Source organism: Talpa europaea (assembly GCF_964194135.1).
Source record: "Talpa europaea genome assembly, chromosome: 12".
NCBI lineage: Eukaryota > Metazoa > Chordata > Mammalia > Eulipotyphla > Talpidae > Talpa > Talpa europaea.
This window is the reverse complement of record NC_140079.1, coordinates 95,994,481-96,012,377: the sequence shown is the minus strand read 5'-3', so window position 1 is coordinate 96,012,377 and position 17,897 is coordinate 95,994,481. Positions and strand designations below refer to the sequence as shown.

Below are 17,897 nucleotides of genomic sequence, written 5' to 3'. Positions count from 1 at the left end.
GACGGGCAGGGCTCGTCAGAGCTGAGACCAGTGTGTCAGGCCTGGAGAATTGAAGAGAAGGGTGTGATACTAGGCTGGCGAGGTTGGCAGGAACCAGCCTCTGTGTGGGAGCCTGTGGTGACAGGGAGCGGAGATGGGCTTGTATTTAAGGGCAGCCCGTCTGGCTGTTTAAATGCAGCCTCAGGAGAGACCTTGTCACTTCAGCCTGGAGCCTGGGCCAGAATCAGCCACATCCCATGCCCTGGTGTGCAGAAGGGATCAGAGAGGGAGAGGCAGAGGGCGTGTGTGGTGGGTCTCTGTCTCCCCACGAAGGCCCTTTTGTGGTCTGAGTCTCATTTCTGTGTTGGGGCTGCTGCAGCCGTGAGTCCCTGACTTCTTAGCCAGTCAGGTCACTTCCAGACCTGTGCTTTCTGCCCCTAGGTAAAGACATTTAGGCCAGAACCCCCAGCTTGACAGAGCTGCTGAAATATGTACCCTGTTTGCCTCTACCAGGTCCTGTGAGCTGGGCATGGTGGATAAATGAGAGCTCAAGTGGTAGAAAGTAGAGGAACGTCACATTTGATGAGCCTCTCTGTAGGGGTTGGTGTTGGTGGCCACTGTGGTAATGTGTTGCATTTATTGTCACTAAATATGTCGTGGGGGCATATTGAGTGACCCAGAAAAGATGTCCTTTCTGTGGCCCCTGTGGGAGGGAGAAAGGAGACTGGTGTTTGCTGCCTGGCGGGGCGGGCCTCATTGCTGGTCCCCAGCAGCCGGCTGCCACCTCCATCTTCTGGCGAAACGGTGAGGCTTAGATGTGTTGAGAATGTAGACAAGCAGCAGCCGCCATCACAGCTCAGAGTTCACAGTCAGACCCCACCTGGCCGCCTCCGACAGCCTCGTATTTTTGTGTTTTAATTTTTTAACCACCCCATTTTGTCTTTCCTTTGTCAGGGGACTTGGGGCTTAAAGGAACTTTAGAGATGCGCAGCTTTTCCTGTGTTAACAAAGGCTTCATGAATCCCAGTCATAACCACCGTGTCGTTTATTGAGCCCTGGTTGCAGCTGGAGTTGGCCACCTAAGTCCTATGGCTGCAATGTACAGATGTGGAAACTGAGGCCCAGAGAGGTTGAATGACTTGCCCCAGGTCACCCAGCAAGTCACTGGTGGATCAGATCCCAGCCCCGGGACTGGCTCCAAGCTCACCCTCTCGCCACCACCTCACGCTGCCCCCTGCCCCCTCAGTCTGCTTTCTCCCAGGTGCGGTGTCCCCCATGTGCTGCTGGGCACGCGTGAGTGAGTGTGCTCCGTCCTGGGAGAAACAAGGTGGCCATTAGAAGGGGACTCTTCTCAGCTCTTAAGCAAGAGCTGTTTGTATGAGAAAAGGACTCGCTAGGGAGAAAACATTTTTGATGCTCATAAAATTGAATGTTTTCCATTGACTGTCTTTCCTTTGAAATGCAGACATAATTTATTGAGCTGTGCTTGAAATATTCAGGAGGCCTCTCTATTCCTTCCAAAGGAATGTGATTAAAAACGCACACTGGCCTCCCCAGATTTCTGGAAGATGTTAGAATATGACAAAGAGCCACATAATTTCAGAATTTACATCTTTATATGAATTTCTGTGCTTTCCAGCACACTGCACAGTAAATGTAAAAACAACACTTCAGGGTGAAATATTTTCTGGAGAAACCTCTGAATTGGGGAGACAGTGTTACCCACGTGGTATTATAATACCTCCTGGGTCTGGCAGTGTTCTCAGGAATACTCCTGATTAGCCTGTCTGTGGTGAGTGGCCCCACTGTGTGCTCTGAGATCGGCTCTTGTCCCTTCAGTTTGCCTGCCCCCCACCACTCCTTGGGGCCTGGAGGCAGCTGGGCTTGGTGGGGCTTATTCTCTTGGCTCGTGCTGGAAACTCCTCCCGTCCTGCAAGCCTTGGCTTAATCTCCTCCTTCTGGATCCTCCCCGGCCCTCCCCACCCCACCCCTACCTCCCGGCTGGTGGGTGCCTCTCCTCCATGCTCCCAGGACCTGGGGCTATTCCCGCTCTGCCACTGGCCGTGCTGTATTGGGAGTGTGTCCCTGGAGACAGGGATCACCAGGGATGCCCAGTGCCCAGCATACTGCCTGGCACACCGAGGGATGAATGAGCAAGTGAGTGGAGAACCCGCTGCGGAAGTGTGCAGGGGGCACATTGGGCCTCGAGACGGGAAGCTCTATAAAATCCTGAGTCACCAGCCAGGGCCAGGAGAGATGGGACCACGTGGCGGTTAGGAGTGCGGATGCCGTGTTCAAACCCTGAAGTCTCCATCTAACAGTTTTGACACGGATTAAACCTCTGTCTGCCTCTGTTTCCTCTGGTAGAGAGAGGGCTGCCAGCTATAATGTGGGACCACCGAGATGTTTCTCTTTGGGTTACTCCTAAATCTGCTTAAAGCAAGTCAGGGTAGAGATTTGTGAAGTGTGTGGGTCTGAGCATTTATAGATGTTAAGGATGAATTTCTAAAGAAGGGAACAGACCAATATGAACACGGGCCTAATACCAGGTTGTCAGCGGAAGAGCCGACGTGAAGACACCATGTGCAGAACTGGGTCCAGCACAGAGGACATGTGCTGTAATGTTTGCTCTTCATGCCTCTCCCCCGCCTCCCCCCCCCAACCACCACCCTGGCTCTCCTGTCCAGCAGGCTGGCTGGCTGGAGGCGGCTTTCTGTGCTGGCAGCAAGGGGGAGAGATGAGGTCAGTGCCTTTCAGCCCTGGGGTCCTTGGAAATCAATAGTTGTTCTCTATGAGCAAACCAGTAGCAGCAGTGCCTCTGAAACGAGAGGCCAGTAGAGCCTTTTAAAGTAATTCTTGACCCATTTTCACCAGCCCAGCCGAGCACAGCATTTTGTACTTGTGATGGGTTATAATTGCAGCCATTGTAGGATGCCAGGTAAACCGCATTATCTGCTGTGTTAACAGGATCTGCTCTCTTTTCTGCTGACCCTCCCATTATTGCTCCAGCAGAAATAAGCCTGGGAAGCGTCAGTGGCTTGGGCAGCCATCCCCACTAAGAAGTGTGTTGTGGGCGAGGTCCTCTGTGCCAGGTCCATGAACTGCCCGCAAGCCAGTCTTGTCCACTGGGCTGCATGACCACTGGCACGGCAGTGCCAGCCCCGTTCTCTGGGAGCCTTGCATAACAGGAAGAGTGTGGGTCTGGGAGCTCGCTGTGGCAGTCGTCTTTGTGAGACCACGGGCAAGTGTTCCAACCCTGTTGGATCTCCGTGTCCTCCACTGTACAGTGGGAGTGGCAGTGGCATCTGGCATATTGCCTGAAGTGTGCATTTGTGCGGGTTGTACACTGCACAAGGGCATGTGACTCTGGAGACCAGTGGGAGCGGCATCCAGCCCAGCCTCCACTCACGGAGGCCAGGCCACTCAGAAGACGCACCTTTTCCTCATTTTTACGTATTTGTTGTGTAGTAATTACTCAGAAAATAGCAACCGCTGTTGCTACTCTTGAGCCGTCATTCCTGGAGAGGTGGATGAATGGATCAGAGCTGGGGGGAGGCGGAGGTGAGGGATGTATTTCCCACCCTACCCCTTTCCTTTCCCACCTCGCCCCTCCTCCCACTCCTTATCCTTATGCCAAGGAAATTCGTGGGCACCATTGCAAGGTTTTTCAAACTTTGGATTATGGAGGAATTTTCAGTAGACAAGACAGTACATTGTGCCTCCCTGCACCCACCGCACGGTCCCGTCCAGCCCGTCGCCCCAAGCCAGTCCTCCTCCGTGCTTGACCCGCCACCTCCTCTGCCTCCATGGGATTTTGAAGGAAATTGCAAACTTGTTATCCTATTCGTCCACATCAGTGAAAGGTTTTCAGCAGAGAAGGGACATGGTCTGGTCTGGGCTTCAGGGGAACATTTCAGCATCAGCCTGGTGGAGGTGGGGACAAGAGGGGCTGCAGGGGGCAGCAGGGAGCCTGTCGTGTTTGTCTCGGTGGGACCCGGGATGCTTCTGGACCACAGTTTGGGCAGAAGAGATGGAGGAGGGGGGACAGATCTGTCGATTCCAGGGGGCCTGTGGCACTGGGCGAGCTTGCCTGCTGAAGGGCCTGGCAGTGGCTCCCCGTCAGGAAGTACTTAGTGTGGCAAGCTCTGAGCCAGCACTGCTGACATATTAGCAAAAGCCCGGTGAGAATTACATGTGACCAGTCTTTTTGGGTGGACGAGAAATTGGGGCTCTGGCTGATGGAAGCAACTCACCCAAGTCAAGACCAGGAAAGGGGAGAGGGGCCTTGATAGGCCTCATGGCTCTTAATGCCTTAAACAAGCACCTGCCGCCTCTCTGCAGAAGCAGGACGGACGGTGGTGGAAGCCGGCACCAACGGCACGTGTGGGCACGGGTGGTGCTCGCTGGGAATGCGCTGTCAGCAGGGGCGGGGACTGGTGGGCCTTGGCCTTTTTCCTCCTGTCTTTGCCTTGGGCTCAGGTGACCGCCAGGCAGGTGTTGGCTGCCCTGGGGTGGTTGTATTCGCCTCTGCTCTTTGAGAGCTGTTGGTGGACGCGACCTTCTCTCCACCGCCCGTGTGGCCTGAGTGGCCGCAGGTGGGGAGGAGCGAGGCCCACGCCAGGCAGAACTCTAAGGTGCTGAACAGCTGCTTCTCAGAGGCTTCCCGCTAGTAATTGAGCTGTTGTTAGTTCTGGGTGTTTCTTTCCCCCCATTAAGCCGTAATCCCAGCCAAATGTTGTTTAAGTATTAACTTCGCTCCAGCTCGGCGTTCTGCGCGCACAGGGGCTGTTCCAGAGGAGATTAAGGGAGTCTGTTTCACATGTGAACTTATAACTGGCTTCCTCACAAGCCTGTGCAGATGTCAGCGGCACGGCTGGTGGTCCTCCAGCGTGGACTTGCCTCATGGCACTGGGGGAGCGGGGCTTGGCGGCTTCACAGTGTGACACCAAGGAGGGTCAGTCCTGTGATGTGGGAGCCCCATCCTGCCTGGTCAGGGCGAGCCTGAACACGGCCTGTGTCAGCCCCCACATGGCACAAGGCTGGACGGGAGAGAAGCTGGAGAAACAGAATGGAGACGGAGGGCCGTGAGCGCCTGGGTACGGGTGGGCTCTCTTTTTTGGCTGCGTGACTGGACCATCTCAGGGCCTCTCCTCATCTGCGCGCCTGGCTCCACCCCCAGGCTGGTTGCGTGAGCTCATCCTGGTGACCGAGGGGTCGTTCCCTGTGCTAGGCACCATGTACCCGCCCCCCGTATTTCCACGTTCCTCGGGTCGAACCTGTTTGTAGGAGACCAGTTCCTCTGCCGATCACAAGGAAGGTGCCAGGAATCAGAGATACGAAATTATTGCTCAAGTCACAGCAGAGTAGGAAAGACAGATTGATGCCTCTCACGCCCCACCTGAGGGCCTGTGAGGGTCCCCCGAGACCCAGCATCCCCGAGTGATGCCTGCCAGTCCCTGTACGTCTCCGGGTGAGTTTCCCTCTGCAAACTCTTGTCCAAAATACCTTCACAGTGAACAAGCTCTGCTTTGAAGAATCTTATCCTCGCTACTGGGCAGCTCCTGGCATCTCAGGTGTAGCGGCTGGAGGGGCCAGAGCAGGATCTCTGTGACCTGAGCAGACGGGTGAAGGAGGAGTCCTGGAGCCCTCAGTGGCTTTTTCAGGCTTTATTGGGATTTAACCATGTACATGGCAGGCAAGGGGTGCCAGGGGGCCGGGAGGCTGGCAGGCCTCCCAGCCCCCAGTGAAGCTTCACTCTTTCTGGGCTCTCTGGAGTTCTCTCGTGGTTCCGTTCTCATTCTGGTGTTCTCGCTCCTTCTGGTGGTTCCCGTGATGCTGCCCTTATAAGCCAATCTCAGCCCTGGCGTACCCACCTATGTATGCCCACACCCCCCTCCAGGTTCCCGCCGTCAGGCACGCATTCAGGACCGCAGGGATCCATCATCAATCCTTATGGCGGGAGGGCAGAAAGCCTGATAATCCTTTACCTGACACGGGGTTCTCCTTTGGACCTCCAAGCCCAGGGTAGGGCCTGCCTTCGCCAAGGTTCTTGCTTAGTCTGGGTGCCCCTTCCCTTTGGTAAACTGGCCCGTGACATGTCAGGCTGGGCCCCGGGCGGCTCAGAGGACAATGGGAGCAGAGAAGCCCAGGTCGTGCTCTTCCTGTCTGCCATGGGGACAGCTGTGCCCAGCAGGCTGGTGTTACTGTCGGGGGTGCTCTCCGTCCTCCAGCTCAGGCTCATCCTCTCTGCCCTGTCCTCTGCTGCCTACCGGTGTTTTAAACCAGCCGGCCAGCATCTTTGCTGAGAGGAAGGGTAGAGCGTTCACAATACAGCTCTGCTTGCTTCCGGGGTGGCCAGGTGCTTACCCTTTCTGTGCCTCAGTTCCTCAGCTGGAATGTTGAGGACAACGAGAGCACTTACCTAGGATTCTAATGAGGAGCTTCCTGGAGAGCCCTGCCACCCAGGGAGGGTGTGTGTCTGACTGCCCCCCCAACCCCCCATCACCGCCCCTGTGTGGAGAGAACCTCAGTTTACAAAGTGCTCCCCATTTCTCTTCTCTGAGTCTTGTGGCTCCCAGTGAGAAGCAGATTGCACTTAAAAGTGGGAGGCCCGCCCTGAGGCCTGGCCCTGCTCTGGAGCAAGCTGCAAGGCTTTACGTGGGTCACCTGGTCTCTCTGAGCCAGTTTCCTCCACTCTTTCCACCTCTTCCTGGGCTATCTAGCTGTCCTCTGAGAACATGGGGGCTTTGGAGCCATAATAATGGGTTCAAACTCAGCTGCCACTGGCGAACTCTATGACCAGGGTGCTTTGGTGCACAGTCCTGGGCCTCATCCTCCCCTGGAAAGTGGGCATGACCAGGAAGCTGTGGGCAGCTCACGGTGCCAGGGCCAGAGAGGAGGCAACTGAAGGACTTGTGTGACCTGTCCTGGGCTGAGTGTGCAAACTCATTGTTTGGTCGCACCCTTATTTTTCTTAGTCTTCAAGTCTAATTGACACTCGGCGGGAAAATTGTGTCTGTGTGTCTAAAGAACCATAGGTGTTGATAGCACTGCTTCCATCTTTTTTTTTAAATTTATTTATGCATAGAAGAGTTGGAGGTGTAAGCCAGAGGTGAAGGGGGTGAGAGGATTCACCAGAAACAGAGTGGGGAGCAGAACAGGTGGACTGACTGAAATACACGGCTAAGTGGAGCAGCAGGCGAGACAGGAGAGATCAGCTATGTCGTGGGTCAGCTCCCTGGCCGGGGATTTAGCTTAGACCCTAGCAGTGATAGAGCTGAGACTTAACCCGTAGGCCACCGGGAGTCCCCCACCCATCTTGGTTTTAATCTCAACAGATTTTCTCAAAAATGGGTGTATTTTGGCTTTCTTTCGTAATTGTTATTCCTCACCATTGTTTCTAATAATCACTGTAAGGTGTCATCTCAAATGCAGCCGATGAGTCATAGGTAGGTGCTTCTCAAACTGTGGCCAAGAACCCATGTGTTTCAGGTTTCAATTAATTGCAGGCTGAGACTTTTGTTAAAATATAAAACAAAATCGAGGGACATCGTAGAGTTCCTGGATGTCAAGGCTCTAGGAAGTGGCCTGATATATTTCTAAGTGCTTCCTGTCAGCTTCTGCTCTTCTCTCAGCTGGGTCTCCAGCAGGTGGCATCCCTGCCCCTGGTCATAGAGCCTGGCTGTGCCATCACCCTGAGTGACCGCCCGACTACGGCCCTGCACCATCTGCCTGCCGCTGCCTACCAGGCCCGGCGCCCACCAGGTGCAGATTGCTCTTAGAAGTTGGGTAGATGTTGCCATAACAAACTCGTGACTCAGGCCCGTGGCTTTGCTTACCTCCTGAGAGGGAAACAACTTCCAGGACACCCTTCTTTTACAGATAATGAACTGAGGAAACAGGGCCTCTACAAGAGGGGGCCAGCCCACTTGCACTTCAAACCTGAGTCTGGGAAATGTCTGTCTTTGTCTTGGCCAGTGGTTCCCACATCTGATCATCACGGTGCCTGGGGCCTCTCAATGCACTGCCTTGGACTTCCCCATTAAATCAGAATTTCTGGGGGTGAAGTCCAGACATCCGCTTTTCTCAGAAGCCCTCCCAAGTGACTCATGATCAGCTGCGGCAGGAGTCCCTAGTCACACTGAACTTCTGCCCCTGCCCTGCAAGACAGACTCTGTCCTTTCACCCCTGTGGGATTCAGCTTCCTGGTCACCCCAGGATGGGCTGGAGGAGCACAGAATATGGGCTGGGCCACAGACTCAGAGACTGGATCTACACTTGGAGGCCTCTCTGCGAGGCCAGGAGTGTCCCTCTTGATGATGTGCATTGTGACTAGAACAACCTAGCACATGGCTGGTGCGCAGTGTGCTAAGGCCAAGGGCCACCAGCAAGAGCTTGGTCTTTACCCGGCAGCTGCAGGGTCATCATACCAGAAAGATGTTCCAGAACCTTCACTGGTATAAATGGGACCAAAAAAAAAAAAAAAATGGCTTTTGCATTTTATAAAAGTTCGATTTTGAGGCATCTAAGTGAACATTTTGGAGTTTGGCTATGAGACCCAAAAGAGCCTCAATTGCTGTTAAGATTTGGGGTGTCTTGATCTAATTAATCAAGAAGTGTCTAATGAGGTGCTGGTGGGGGGGAGTGAAGCATGATTCACTTGAATGTGATTAGATAGAACATTCTGATATGAATGGAAATGCCCAAGGCAGTCTTTTTTTTTTTTTAATGCATAATCCTGTCATGATTTGGCAGGTGGTTATGATAATTCCTGAGATTTTCACAGACTTAAAAGCTTTCTCACAGCCACATTATTCTTGGAGATCTTCTTCCCTGATGCTCCAACTGGAAGGGATTGCTCAGTTTCCTGAAGCTTCAAAGGCATCATCTTCCAAAGTCTTAACTCAACCATTGCCTTCTTGATGACCCTCCCCCGTCCCGTATGCAGGGATGCCAAGTAGCTGTCACCTTATAGGTGAGCCCTCTCATCGATTGCTTGTGGCTGCCTGGGTGTCTTCTTGAGGAAGGAGTGCAGTGATTGACTAATAATGTCTGCCACAGTACAGGGAATGGCTAGGTTCCTCCCTTTCGAAGCTAACCTATGTTTTGAGTTCATGTGCAAGCAGAGGGGCAGGATAACACCCCATAAGGGTTTACCAGGTGCAGGTTCTTAAAATTTGGATAGATGTTGCCATATAAACTTGTGACTTAAAATATTGAAGCCTTTCTGGGCCAGCTTCTCTCCAGCCTAATGCACAAAACCCAAGTGGTACGTAATAAGCATTTACATCTTGATTCATGAGTGGTACCCCTTCTGAGCACAACTTAGGAATCAATTTTCTACCCACCAGGTGTGCTTCTTGGGCTTTTCAGGGAAGCAAGGCTCTCTTCTCAGCCCTTTGGCCCATGTTGGGCTGTGCTGGAAGCTGCACGAGCCCTGGCTGCACACCTTTACCTGGCATTTGCTTTTGATTTGTTGTCATTAGCATTTTCCAGTGGTGGCTCCTCCATATAACTGCCTTCAGGTTAATTTTCAAGGAAATACAACTGCTGAGAGTAGGACACCTGGCTGGCTGTGAAGGTGGCCCTGAGCATGGCTGGTGCCTGGCCGTGGTTTAGGGCCTAGATCTACTGTAGGAGACTGCCTGTGATTGCCAAGGCCCCTTGGAGAAGGGACTCCTGCTATCTCTGCAGGACACCTTCCCAACACCCCCTCTTTCTTCCAAATCCTCTTCTTTCACTGAGCTATAATATAATTTGACCTCTAGGACATAAACTCCCAGCTCCTCTTTTCCTCCTCCCCGACCCCCTTGCAGTACCTAGCACAGCACCTGGCAGATGGTTACCAATTCTCTAGGTGATGTTCCTGCTTTGGGTGACAGTGAGCCTTTCCCCACTGCTCACAGTGGCCCCAGTTCCTTGGTGTGTGGTACCTGCGATCCTTTTCCATGTGGGTTCTGGTGCCCTCTTCCTCCATGTCCCTTTTGTCATCACCCATCATGTAAAACTTACTCCCTATGCATTTGTCATGCCCAGACACAGTGCTGAGCCTGAAAAAGTGGCAACTTGTTTCATCAGGACCATGCCTGGTTTGTAGGTGAATAGCCTCAGGCTCAACAGGGGTTAAGTGACTTATTCTGGAGTTCATGTCAGTAAATGGTCCTGCTCAGGCCCATTGCACTAAGTCTGAGCCCGGAACTACCTCTCCCTGCAACCCCTTTGCACCTGCAGTTTCCTTTCCTGGATGTACCTTTCTCCTGTCATCTAGTGGGCGGCTTCCTAGGCAGTGTGTTTGTGAGTGACATCAGTGAGAAGCCAAGGGGCAGGCAGGAGATGGGGTTAGAGATGGTCTCTTCATCTTGAAGACTTCTGGGTTTTATCCATAGGGCAGTGGGAAGCATTGATGGTTATAAACAACAGGTTCTGGGGAGATCACTCTGCCTGGTTGGTGGAGAATGGATTCAAGCGTACCTATTCTCTATCGTATTCCCTGCAACTCTTGGTGGGTGTTGGAAGTAAAGATTGAAGGTCAGGACCTGATTGATATTCTGGTGATTGTGCCGCCTGTTTTTATTTTTATAAGGGGAACTCTTTGTGCTCCCAGATTCTTCTTCTGAGGCTCCTTCTGAGTCTTGAATTCATCTCTAGTTGTACCAGAGTTTGGAAGGAATTATTTGAGCAACAGTAAGCTCAGGATGGCTTATCTAAGATGAGAGCCATTTATATCGATGGCAGTAGGGAGGGATATGGAATATAAAAAATCAGAATTTCAGGGCTTAGCTTAGTAACAATGAACATTGCAATTTTAATGCTGGTGGGAATTATTTCATCAAATTTTCTCCTCGGCTCCATCAGGCTTTCTTTCCCATTCTCTAGTGAAATAAAAGCTTTGTCTGACACGGTCAAGCCATTCTTCTGGCTGCAAAAGAGAACCTGGGCTTTGACAGCTCATGATAAACACCACTCGAAGCTGGGATGTTTCCATGTTTTATGCATTTATGGAAAATTGTCTTAGCACGCTGGCTTCCATGGCAAACCAAAACCAAAACAAAAATAAAGCAAATGCCTGCTTTTATTTATTTAAAGCTCGCATTTTGGGGGCGCATTAGCAGGTATTTAGCATTCATCTGAGGTGGTGTTTCCTATTTATGTGTGGTCAGTGGGTTCTTAGACCCAGGAGGTGCCTGGTGGGTTGTAATTTCCTGGGGGAGGCTTCACACTGATATTATTAGGGATATATCGGTTTTGCTTGTGAAAGGTCAAAAGAAGATCTTGAAGTTTTTTTTTTTTTTAAATATAAAAGGATAAGGTAACCAGGGGATATTAATTTTAGTTCTGTACAAAAGAAATCTGGCTAAAAAGCTTAGTGACTTTCTCTCTCTCTGTTAATTGCATGGTGCTGGGAAAGTCTTTTGTGCCACATTCCCTCCGAGTCGCACGGGTGGGCACCCGAGGGTCAGGGCGCCGTTGGAGCAGGTGGCACAGAGCGATTAACGGAGGCCTAGTGTCAGGTCGGGAGGCTGGTCGATGGAGCTCCCTTTAGATTCGGGGGGAGAATGTTAATTCTTTTCAAGAGTGCTCATTATTGGGAAAGTAAGAAAAGTAGAGAGAATGGCAAGCAAGCACGCCCTTCCGGTAATGGTGCTTCCTCCTAGGCGCTTACCCTTTATGTAACACTGTGTCAGAAAAGAAAAGGGGGGCTCCCCTTGATCCCTCCCCCAGCAAGGCTCCCCTCAGTGAGCCTTTTCCCCCTTACAGTACTTTTCTCTAATACCCCTTTTTTATTCCAACCGTATATTTTATATTTCACATGGTATACTTACTGCAAATGGTCTGATATTATTTGAGTATAAGTATCTGGCTGAAGTGTGGGATGCAGAAGGGGGGACTCTTGGGGAAGGGAGAGGACCAGGGCTGGGTGAGGATCTGCTTGACCTCTGCATTTGGGGGGCTTCTCGATGTGCTCACAAGATTCTTCTCTCGGTATTCCTTAGAGGGTAAGATTACTCCTCACATTTCTCTACAAGGCTTAAATAAATTATAGTTGAATTTGATTTTAAGCCCCAGTAGGATTGCTCTTGTAATCAGAGAAATAACTGGCTGTTTTGACTCTCAAGGAGAGCTCTGTGCTTTCTGCGACTTACAGCTGTTGTTCATTCTCTGCATCTGTTACAGGGTGAGGGCACCCCAGGACCCCCAAACCTGCCTGCTCCAAATAGGTTCTGCCATCTATCACATCAAAACAAAACTTACTCTAGTGTGTAAGACCCTTAATGGAGAGGAACTTTAATATAGTTAGTGTGCAATAAAGACAAGAGAAGGGAAAGAAGGGATATAATAGTTTTCGTACGAAACACCCAAAGTTACCCATCCAATCTTGGGTAAATGCCCAGCCAGATAGGGTTGGCCTGGAGGAGGGCCACTGAGGCCTGAAAGGCTTCCACAAGTCTAAGGCACCTCCTGTTGGGAACCCATAGGAAAGGGGCAGAAGGGACCAGACAAATCTGGAAGGAAAAGAGCAAAATCAAAATCAAGATAAATGCTGCCATGGCCAGCCTCCCCACAGGTCTCTCACCTGTGAGAGTGTCTTTCCAAGTGTCTCCTTCCATGTTCCCCAAGTCCCAACAGCTCCCCCAAACCTCATGGCTAGTATCCAGAAGGGACCAGCGATGACAGGGCCCCGGGGGCAGTGCATAGGGTCTGTCCTCTGAGCCTTGCTGACTGCTGTGTGTGTTCCAGGTGGCGGAGATGCACGGCGAGCTGATCGAGTTCAACGAGCGCCTGCACCGGGCCCTGGTGGCCAAGGAGGCCCTGGTGTCACAGATGCGACAGGAGCTCATCGACCTGCGGGGCCCGGTGAGTGCCCCCCTGGCCAGGTTCCGGCCTCGCCCCTCTCCCCGGCTACCCACCAGCCTCGATGGCCCACACCCCTGTTTAATTCCTTCAGTGTCAAGCTCTGGAAAAGAACAGAGACTAAAAGAGTGGGGTCCACGTATCCAGAATTTATGTACTTTATCCTTGACCACACTTCCTTTGGGTGGGAGGGGCCAGAATAAATGTGGCAAGTTCTGTTGAAGCCCCTCATGCAGCATTCCATGCCCCCCTCCATATTCTGACGTTGGTGTACAGCCTGGCTCTCTATTTTTATGCTCTCCCGCATGCATACATCTCCCAGAGCAGTAAACAGCCTCAGTCTGGCATGGCCGTGACCTAGACAGCATCACTTGGACACGTCTGCTTGCCCCTTGTTTTCAGTTCAGTAGCATGGTTAGAAGACTGTCCCATGGAGATCTGGGGGGCGTCTAGACTGTGGCATTCTTGACATTTTGTGCTGTGTGATTCTCTGTTGTGGGGGCTGGCCTGTGCGTTGGGGGTTGAGGCAGCAGCCCAGATTTCTACCCACTAGAGGCCAGTAGCTCCCCATGAGGTGTGGCAGCCCAAAGTGTGTCCCGAGGTGGTCACGGGTCCTGGGGGGCAAAATCACCTGGTGGCGAGCTCTGTTGACTCTGGTTCTCATGAATGAAATGTACCACGGTTTTAAATCCAGCCACACGGCCATAGGCACTTAGGCTGTTTCCAATATTCGGCTGCCACAGGCCCTGATGCCGTGAGCGTATTACACATTATGTAGTAGCTGCTTGTTTATGGCGATGTTGAATCCCCAAAGGTAGGCAGAGAGCGTGATACGTGGACATGGTCCGTGGGCCAGTGGAACAGTTTTCGGGTCACAGGCTCCCCACAGCTGCTTCAAATATTTGGTGTTATTTCATTCATAGGCATTTTGATATATTTATAAAAATAAGGAATCACAGACCTGCCATTTTTGTCATTTCTCCCATTACCAATAATTTCAATATCTGTGATCCAAGTTCTTATTATCCCATAACTTTTTATAGTTTTTTGAATCAGGATTCATGAGATCCATGTGTTTTAATTGGTCGACATGTCCGTTATGGTTTATTTTTCTTTTTTCTTTTTTTTTTTTAAGATTTATTTTTATTTATTTATACAAGTACTGGGTACAGTCAGAAGCACGGGAGGGTGAGAGAATTCACCAGAGCCAGAGCGGGGAGCAGAGCAGGCAGAAGGACCGAAGCACACTGCTGAGGGGAGCAGCGGGCGGCAGGAGAGGTCTGCGCACCATGTGGGACCCTCTCCCGGCGGCCGGGGAGCAGCCGGGGATTGAACCGGCACTGCAAAGGCTGCGGACAGCTTCGCGACCCAGCGCTCAACCGCTGCGCCACCGGGGAGGCCCTATGGTTTATTTTTGTTCTTAAAAAGTTTGTTCTGCCCTGTAGTAAAATATGCACCACAAGATTTATCATTGAGGCCATTGTTAAGTGTCCCGTGGCAGGATGTGCATGCACGGCGTTGTGTGACCATAGCCGCCACCGTCTCTCAGCCATCATCCTCGTGCCTGACCGAGGCTCTGTCCCCATCAAAGGCTGACGTCCTGTGCTACCCCCGGGCCCCGCACCCACCGCTCTGCTTTCTGTTTCTATCTCTATGACTGTCTTGGTGTCTCTTCCTGTGTGGAGTCTTCCTTCTCTCCGTCTTGCTTATTTCTTGAAAACGCTGGACCTTAGTGGAGGTTCTCGCCATCTGAAGTTTGCTTGGGGGTAAGGTGGGTGATGTTGGGGTCTTTGCAGTGCCACCTGCCGGCTTCCTCTGTTCTCAGCACACCCCGCTGGTGCCTGGGGTGGAGCCTCAATCCTATCCTCGCTGGCTTTGCTGATCACAGAGCGGTTGCTGGGTGTGTTTTCTGCTGTGACACACACATGCGAGCTGCTTGTGTCTCTCTGACACAAGTAGCGTTTCCATCACTTCCCAGACCCACTACACCAGCGAGTACTCTTCTGCATTGAAGGGTTCCCTGTCTTGAACTTTACTGAGTTTCCATGTTATAAAGTACGACCTGTGTAGACCCCTTGGGCTCCGCGCTTGGGGAGAGGGGAGTCCGGGGGAGGAGGGTTTGGTTTTAGCTTCTCTGGTCACAGGTGAGGTGACGTTTTGGCTCCACTTGTGTGTCGTGCTTCTCGTAGCCTTTGCCCATTTTCTGCTGGGTTGTGTTAATATTTTTTTCTTCTTGGTGAGGAGCAGTTCTTAATGTTTATTTTTAGTTGTACATATTATAAGTATCCCCTCCCAGTGTGCAGTTTTATCTCTCACTTTTATTATAAAGTGGAAAATCTCAAGCAGGGAGAGTCACTTAATGAGGAACCCATCTCATTAAGTGTTTACGGCGCGGGTCACAGCTCTGTTAGCCGAGGGCTTTAGCCACAGCTTGCGCGGGTCATGCTTCGTTAGCCGAGGGCTGGGGCGCTTGACCGACCACCCCCACTCGCATCAGGTGCTACCTGAGCTAAAGGGCGTCCCAGGGACCCTAACTTTCCTCCCTAGAGGCATACCTGTTAACAGTTTGGGTTTGTCTTCCCTGAGGTGAGCCAGGGGTGAGCACAGCCCACGGGTCTTCATAACTAGCTGCTGCCATCTTGACTGTTCTGTAGACTCCTTTCCCCCCCGCTCAGCAGCGCACTTCAGAGAGCCTTTCCTTTTGCACGTAGAGCTTTGTCATTCTGTAGAAAAAACAGAACAGCATCCTGTTGCCTGAAAGGGACAATACCATGATTTATTTAACCAGCCCCTGTCCTGGATTTCAAGTAGTTTCCCAGCTTTGTTTTGTCCCAGTATTGGCAAGACATCGCTGCCAATCCTGCATGCAGATGAGAAGGTGTCTGGCTGCCCTGGATTCTGCTTTGCAGGGTGAAGACCCGGCGGTCTTGTCGTGTAGATGTCCCAGGCCTTGCACGGGGGGAGGAGGACTAGCACCATTTTCTGCCCCCCTCCCTGGTTGACAGAAGCCTCTTCTGGGGCCCCCCTCCTCAGGAGCACCCTGTTTATCAAGTTCTTAAAGTCAGTTGTCGGACGGGGGGTCTCCACCTTCATTCTGTCGTTTAGCTTTGTGGGCAGCCCTGGGAGTCAGGTGGGATTATGTCTTCTTTTACTGGTGGCAGGTGAGACAGAGGCCCCAGCCCCTCCGCGTGTCTCAGTGTCTCATTATGCTCTACCACATTGCCGGCCCCCCCACCCCCACCCCGGGCTGGCTTCTGCCCCAGGTCCCTTGCTCTGCTCTCCCGGGGCCTTTGCTCCTGCTGTTCCCTCTGCCAGAAATAATACCCTGGCCTAGGTAACACACTTCAAGTCAACTCACGCTTCTGCAGGAATCTCCCTTGATTCCCTGACAAGGTCAGGTTTTCCACGGTGAGTTTGGCGCTTCTCTGTCACTCTGCCTTCTCTTTATGCGATTTCCGGTTTACCCACCTCTGATCAGTATCTTTCTGCTCCTGTTGAATCTGGTGATTACTGGTAGGTGCCAGATACATGTGGGCTGGCTCACTGAGGGAGAGAATGAATGAATGAATGAATGAATGAATGAATGAATGAAGAAATGTCACCAGTGGGAATGGTGGATCCAGATTTTCCCTGGCCCCAGGAAGTGCACGCCCGTCCTCTCTCCTGCCTGCTGGGTTCCCTTCCCCCTTCAGCGCAGTGCACGTCCTGCCACGGGACACTAATTGCCATGGACTCCTTTCCTGCGGGCAGGCAGCGATGGCCAGAGGGAAGGAGAGAGTAAAGTGGTCGGTCATTAAGGGCCTGAAGGCTTTTGGGAAGAGCTGGCTATTCGGGCAGTGGCCCTGGGGATGCCTTGACCTTGTCATGATAGCCTCAGGCCCACGCTGGCCATCTTCCCAGAGTCAGCCGGCCAGGCAAAGGGAAAGAGTCCGCTGCAGACTGGATTTCAGCTCTGAGGCCACTTCCTTTTCATGTGCGAGGCCGCTGTTGTAGGCGCCCTGCCCCCTCTCCCTCCCTTCCTGTGGCAGGGCCCTCTGCCCACCCTGCGTTAGACCCTCTGGGGCACCTCAAGGTCAGGACTGTGTCTGCTCTGTGTGGAAACCCTGATTTCCTCCTCGAGCAGGTGGGAGCTCCCTAACTCACTTGCGTGGTCTGTGGATGGGCCTCACCCAGTTTTAGCTCTGAGCCCCCAGTGCTGAGCTCCAGGCCTGGCACGTGGTACTGAGGAAACATTTGCTGAGCGGGAGCTTCATCTCCCAGTGGAGCTGGGGACTCTCTACAGACCAAATGACCACGCCGTTCCTTCTGGGGGTTCCTTTGCTTTGATGTTCCAGATGTTTGAGCCAAGTCGCTTATTTTAAGGGGCAGGAGTTTGGGATTAAAGGTTGTATTTTTTTTCCTGCCCTTTTTTTGAAGTAACTGTTTTTAGGACTCTACTCATTATTTTCACCCCTCTGGTATAAAATGTGAATGCAGACGGCATTCCTTACCTCTTAGCAGGATTTGATCACAGCCCTGAAAGTCCCCAGGAGGACCACTCCTGTTGTGAATAATAAGTGGGGGCAGAGAATAGGTCCCTGGGAGAGTCTGAGAGTGGAGTCAGGTAAAGTCACGGCGCAGAGGAAGCAGCCGGCAGAGCAGTTCCAGGCACACATGTCTCGCCGTGTGCAGCCGAAGTTGGCTCTTCTTGGTTCTACCCCTTTGTCAAGTCTCTCCCTCTGTCCTGGGCACCGTGTGAGTGGTCACCTCCCCTGAAGCCGAGCGGCCAGCCATGTGGTGACCGGGGCTGTAGGGTCACTGTTCAGACTCAGAACACCAGCCACTGCTTGTCCCTCTGTTACCTCCTGACCGGCCCCTGGGCGCGCCACTCACTGTGCTTGGCATTGGCGCTCATCATGCCCTCCCACCCCTGAGTCCCTCTCCACCCCGTGCAGTTGTTTTATTAGGTCTGTTTCTCCGCGGGGCACACAGCGTTCAGGGCAACCTCATGACTGAGCCCGGGGCTCAGAGACCCAGCAGCCTGAGCGCCCTCTCTGCTGCTTCTCCTGTGTCCTGGTCTGGGCACC

At 52.3% G+C, this 17,897-nt stretch overlaps 1 protein-coding gene across 2 annotated transcripts in view; it reads left to right on the top strand.

Annotated features, from left to right (window-relative positions):
- The window catches only part of SNX29 (sorting nexin 29), a gene marked incomplete at its 3' end in the record, with an annotated part of 282,630 nt that overhangs the window by 166,683 nt on the left and 98,050 nt on the right, over nucleotides 1-17,897 (top strand). For both annotated transcript variants that reach the window (XM_084250522.1, XM_084250521.1), the window contains exon 15: nucleotides 12,718-12,834. In XM_084250522.1, coding sequence (XP_084106648.1) covers nucleotides 12,718-12,834 — 117 coding nt within the window. The remainder of the gene's footprint in view (nucleotides 1-12,717; nucleotides 12,835-17,897) is intronic.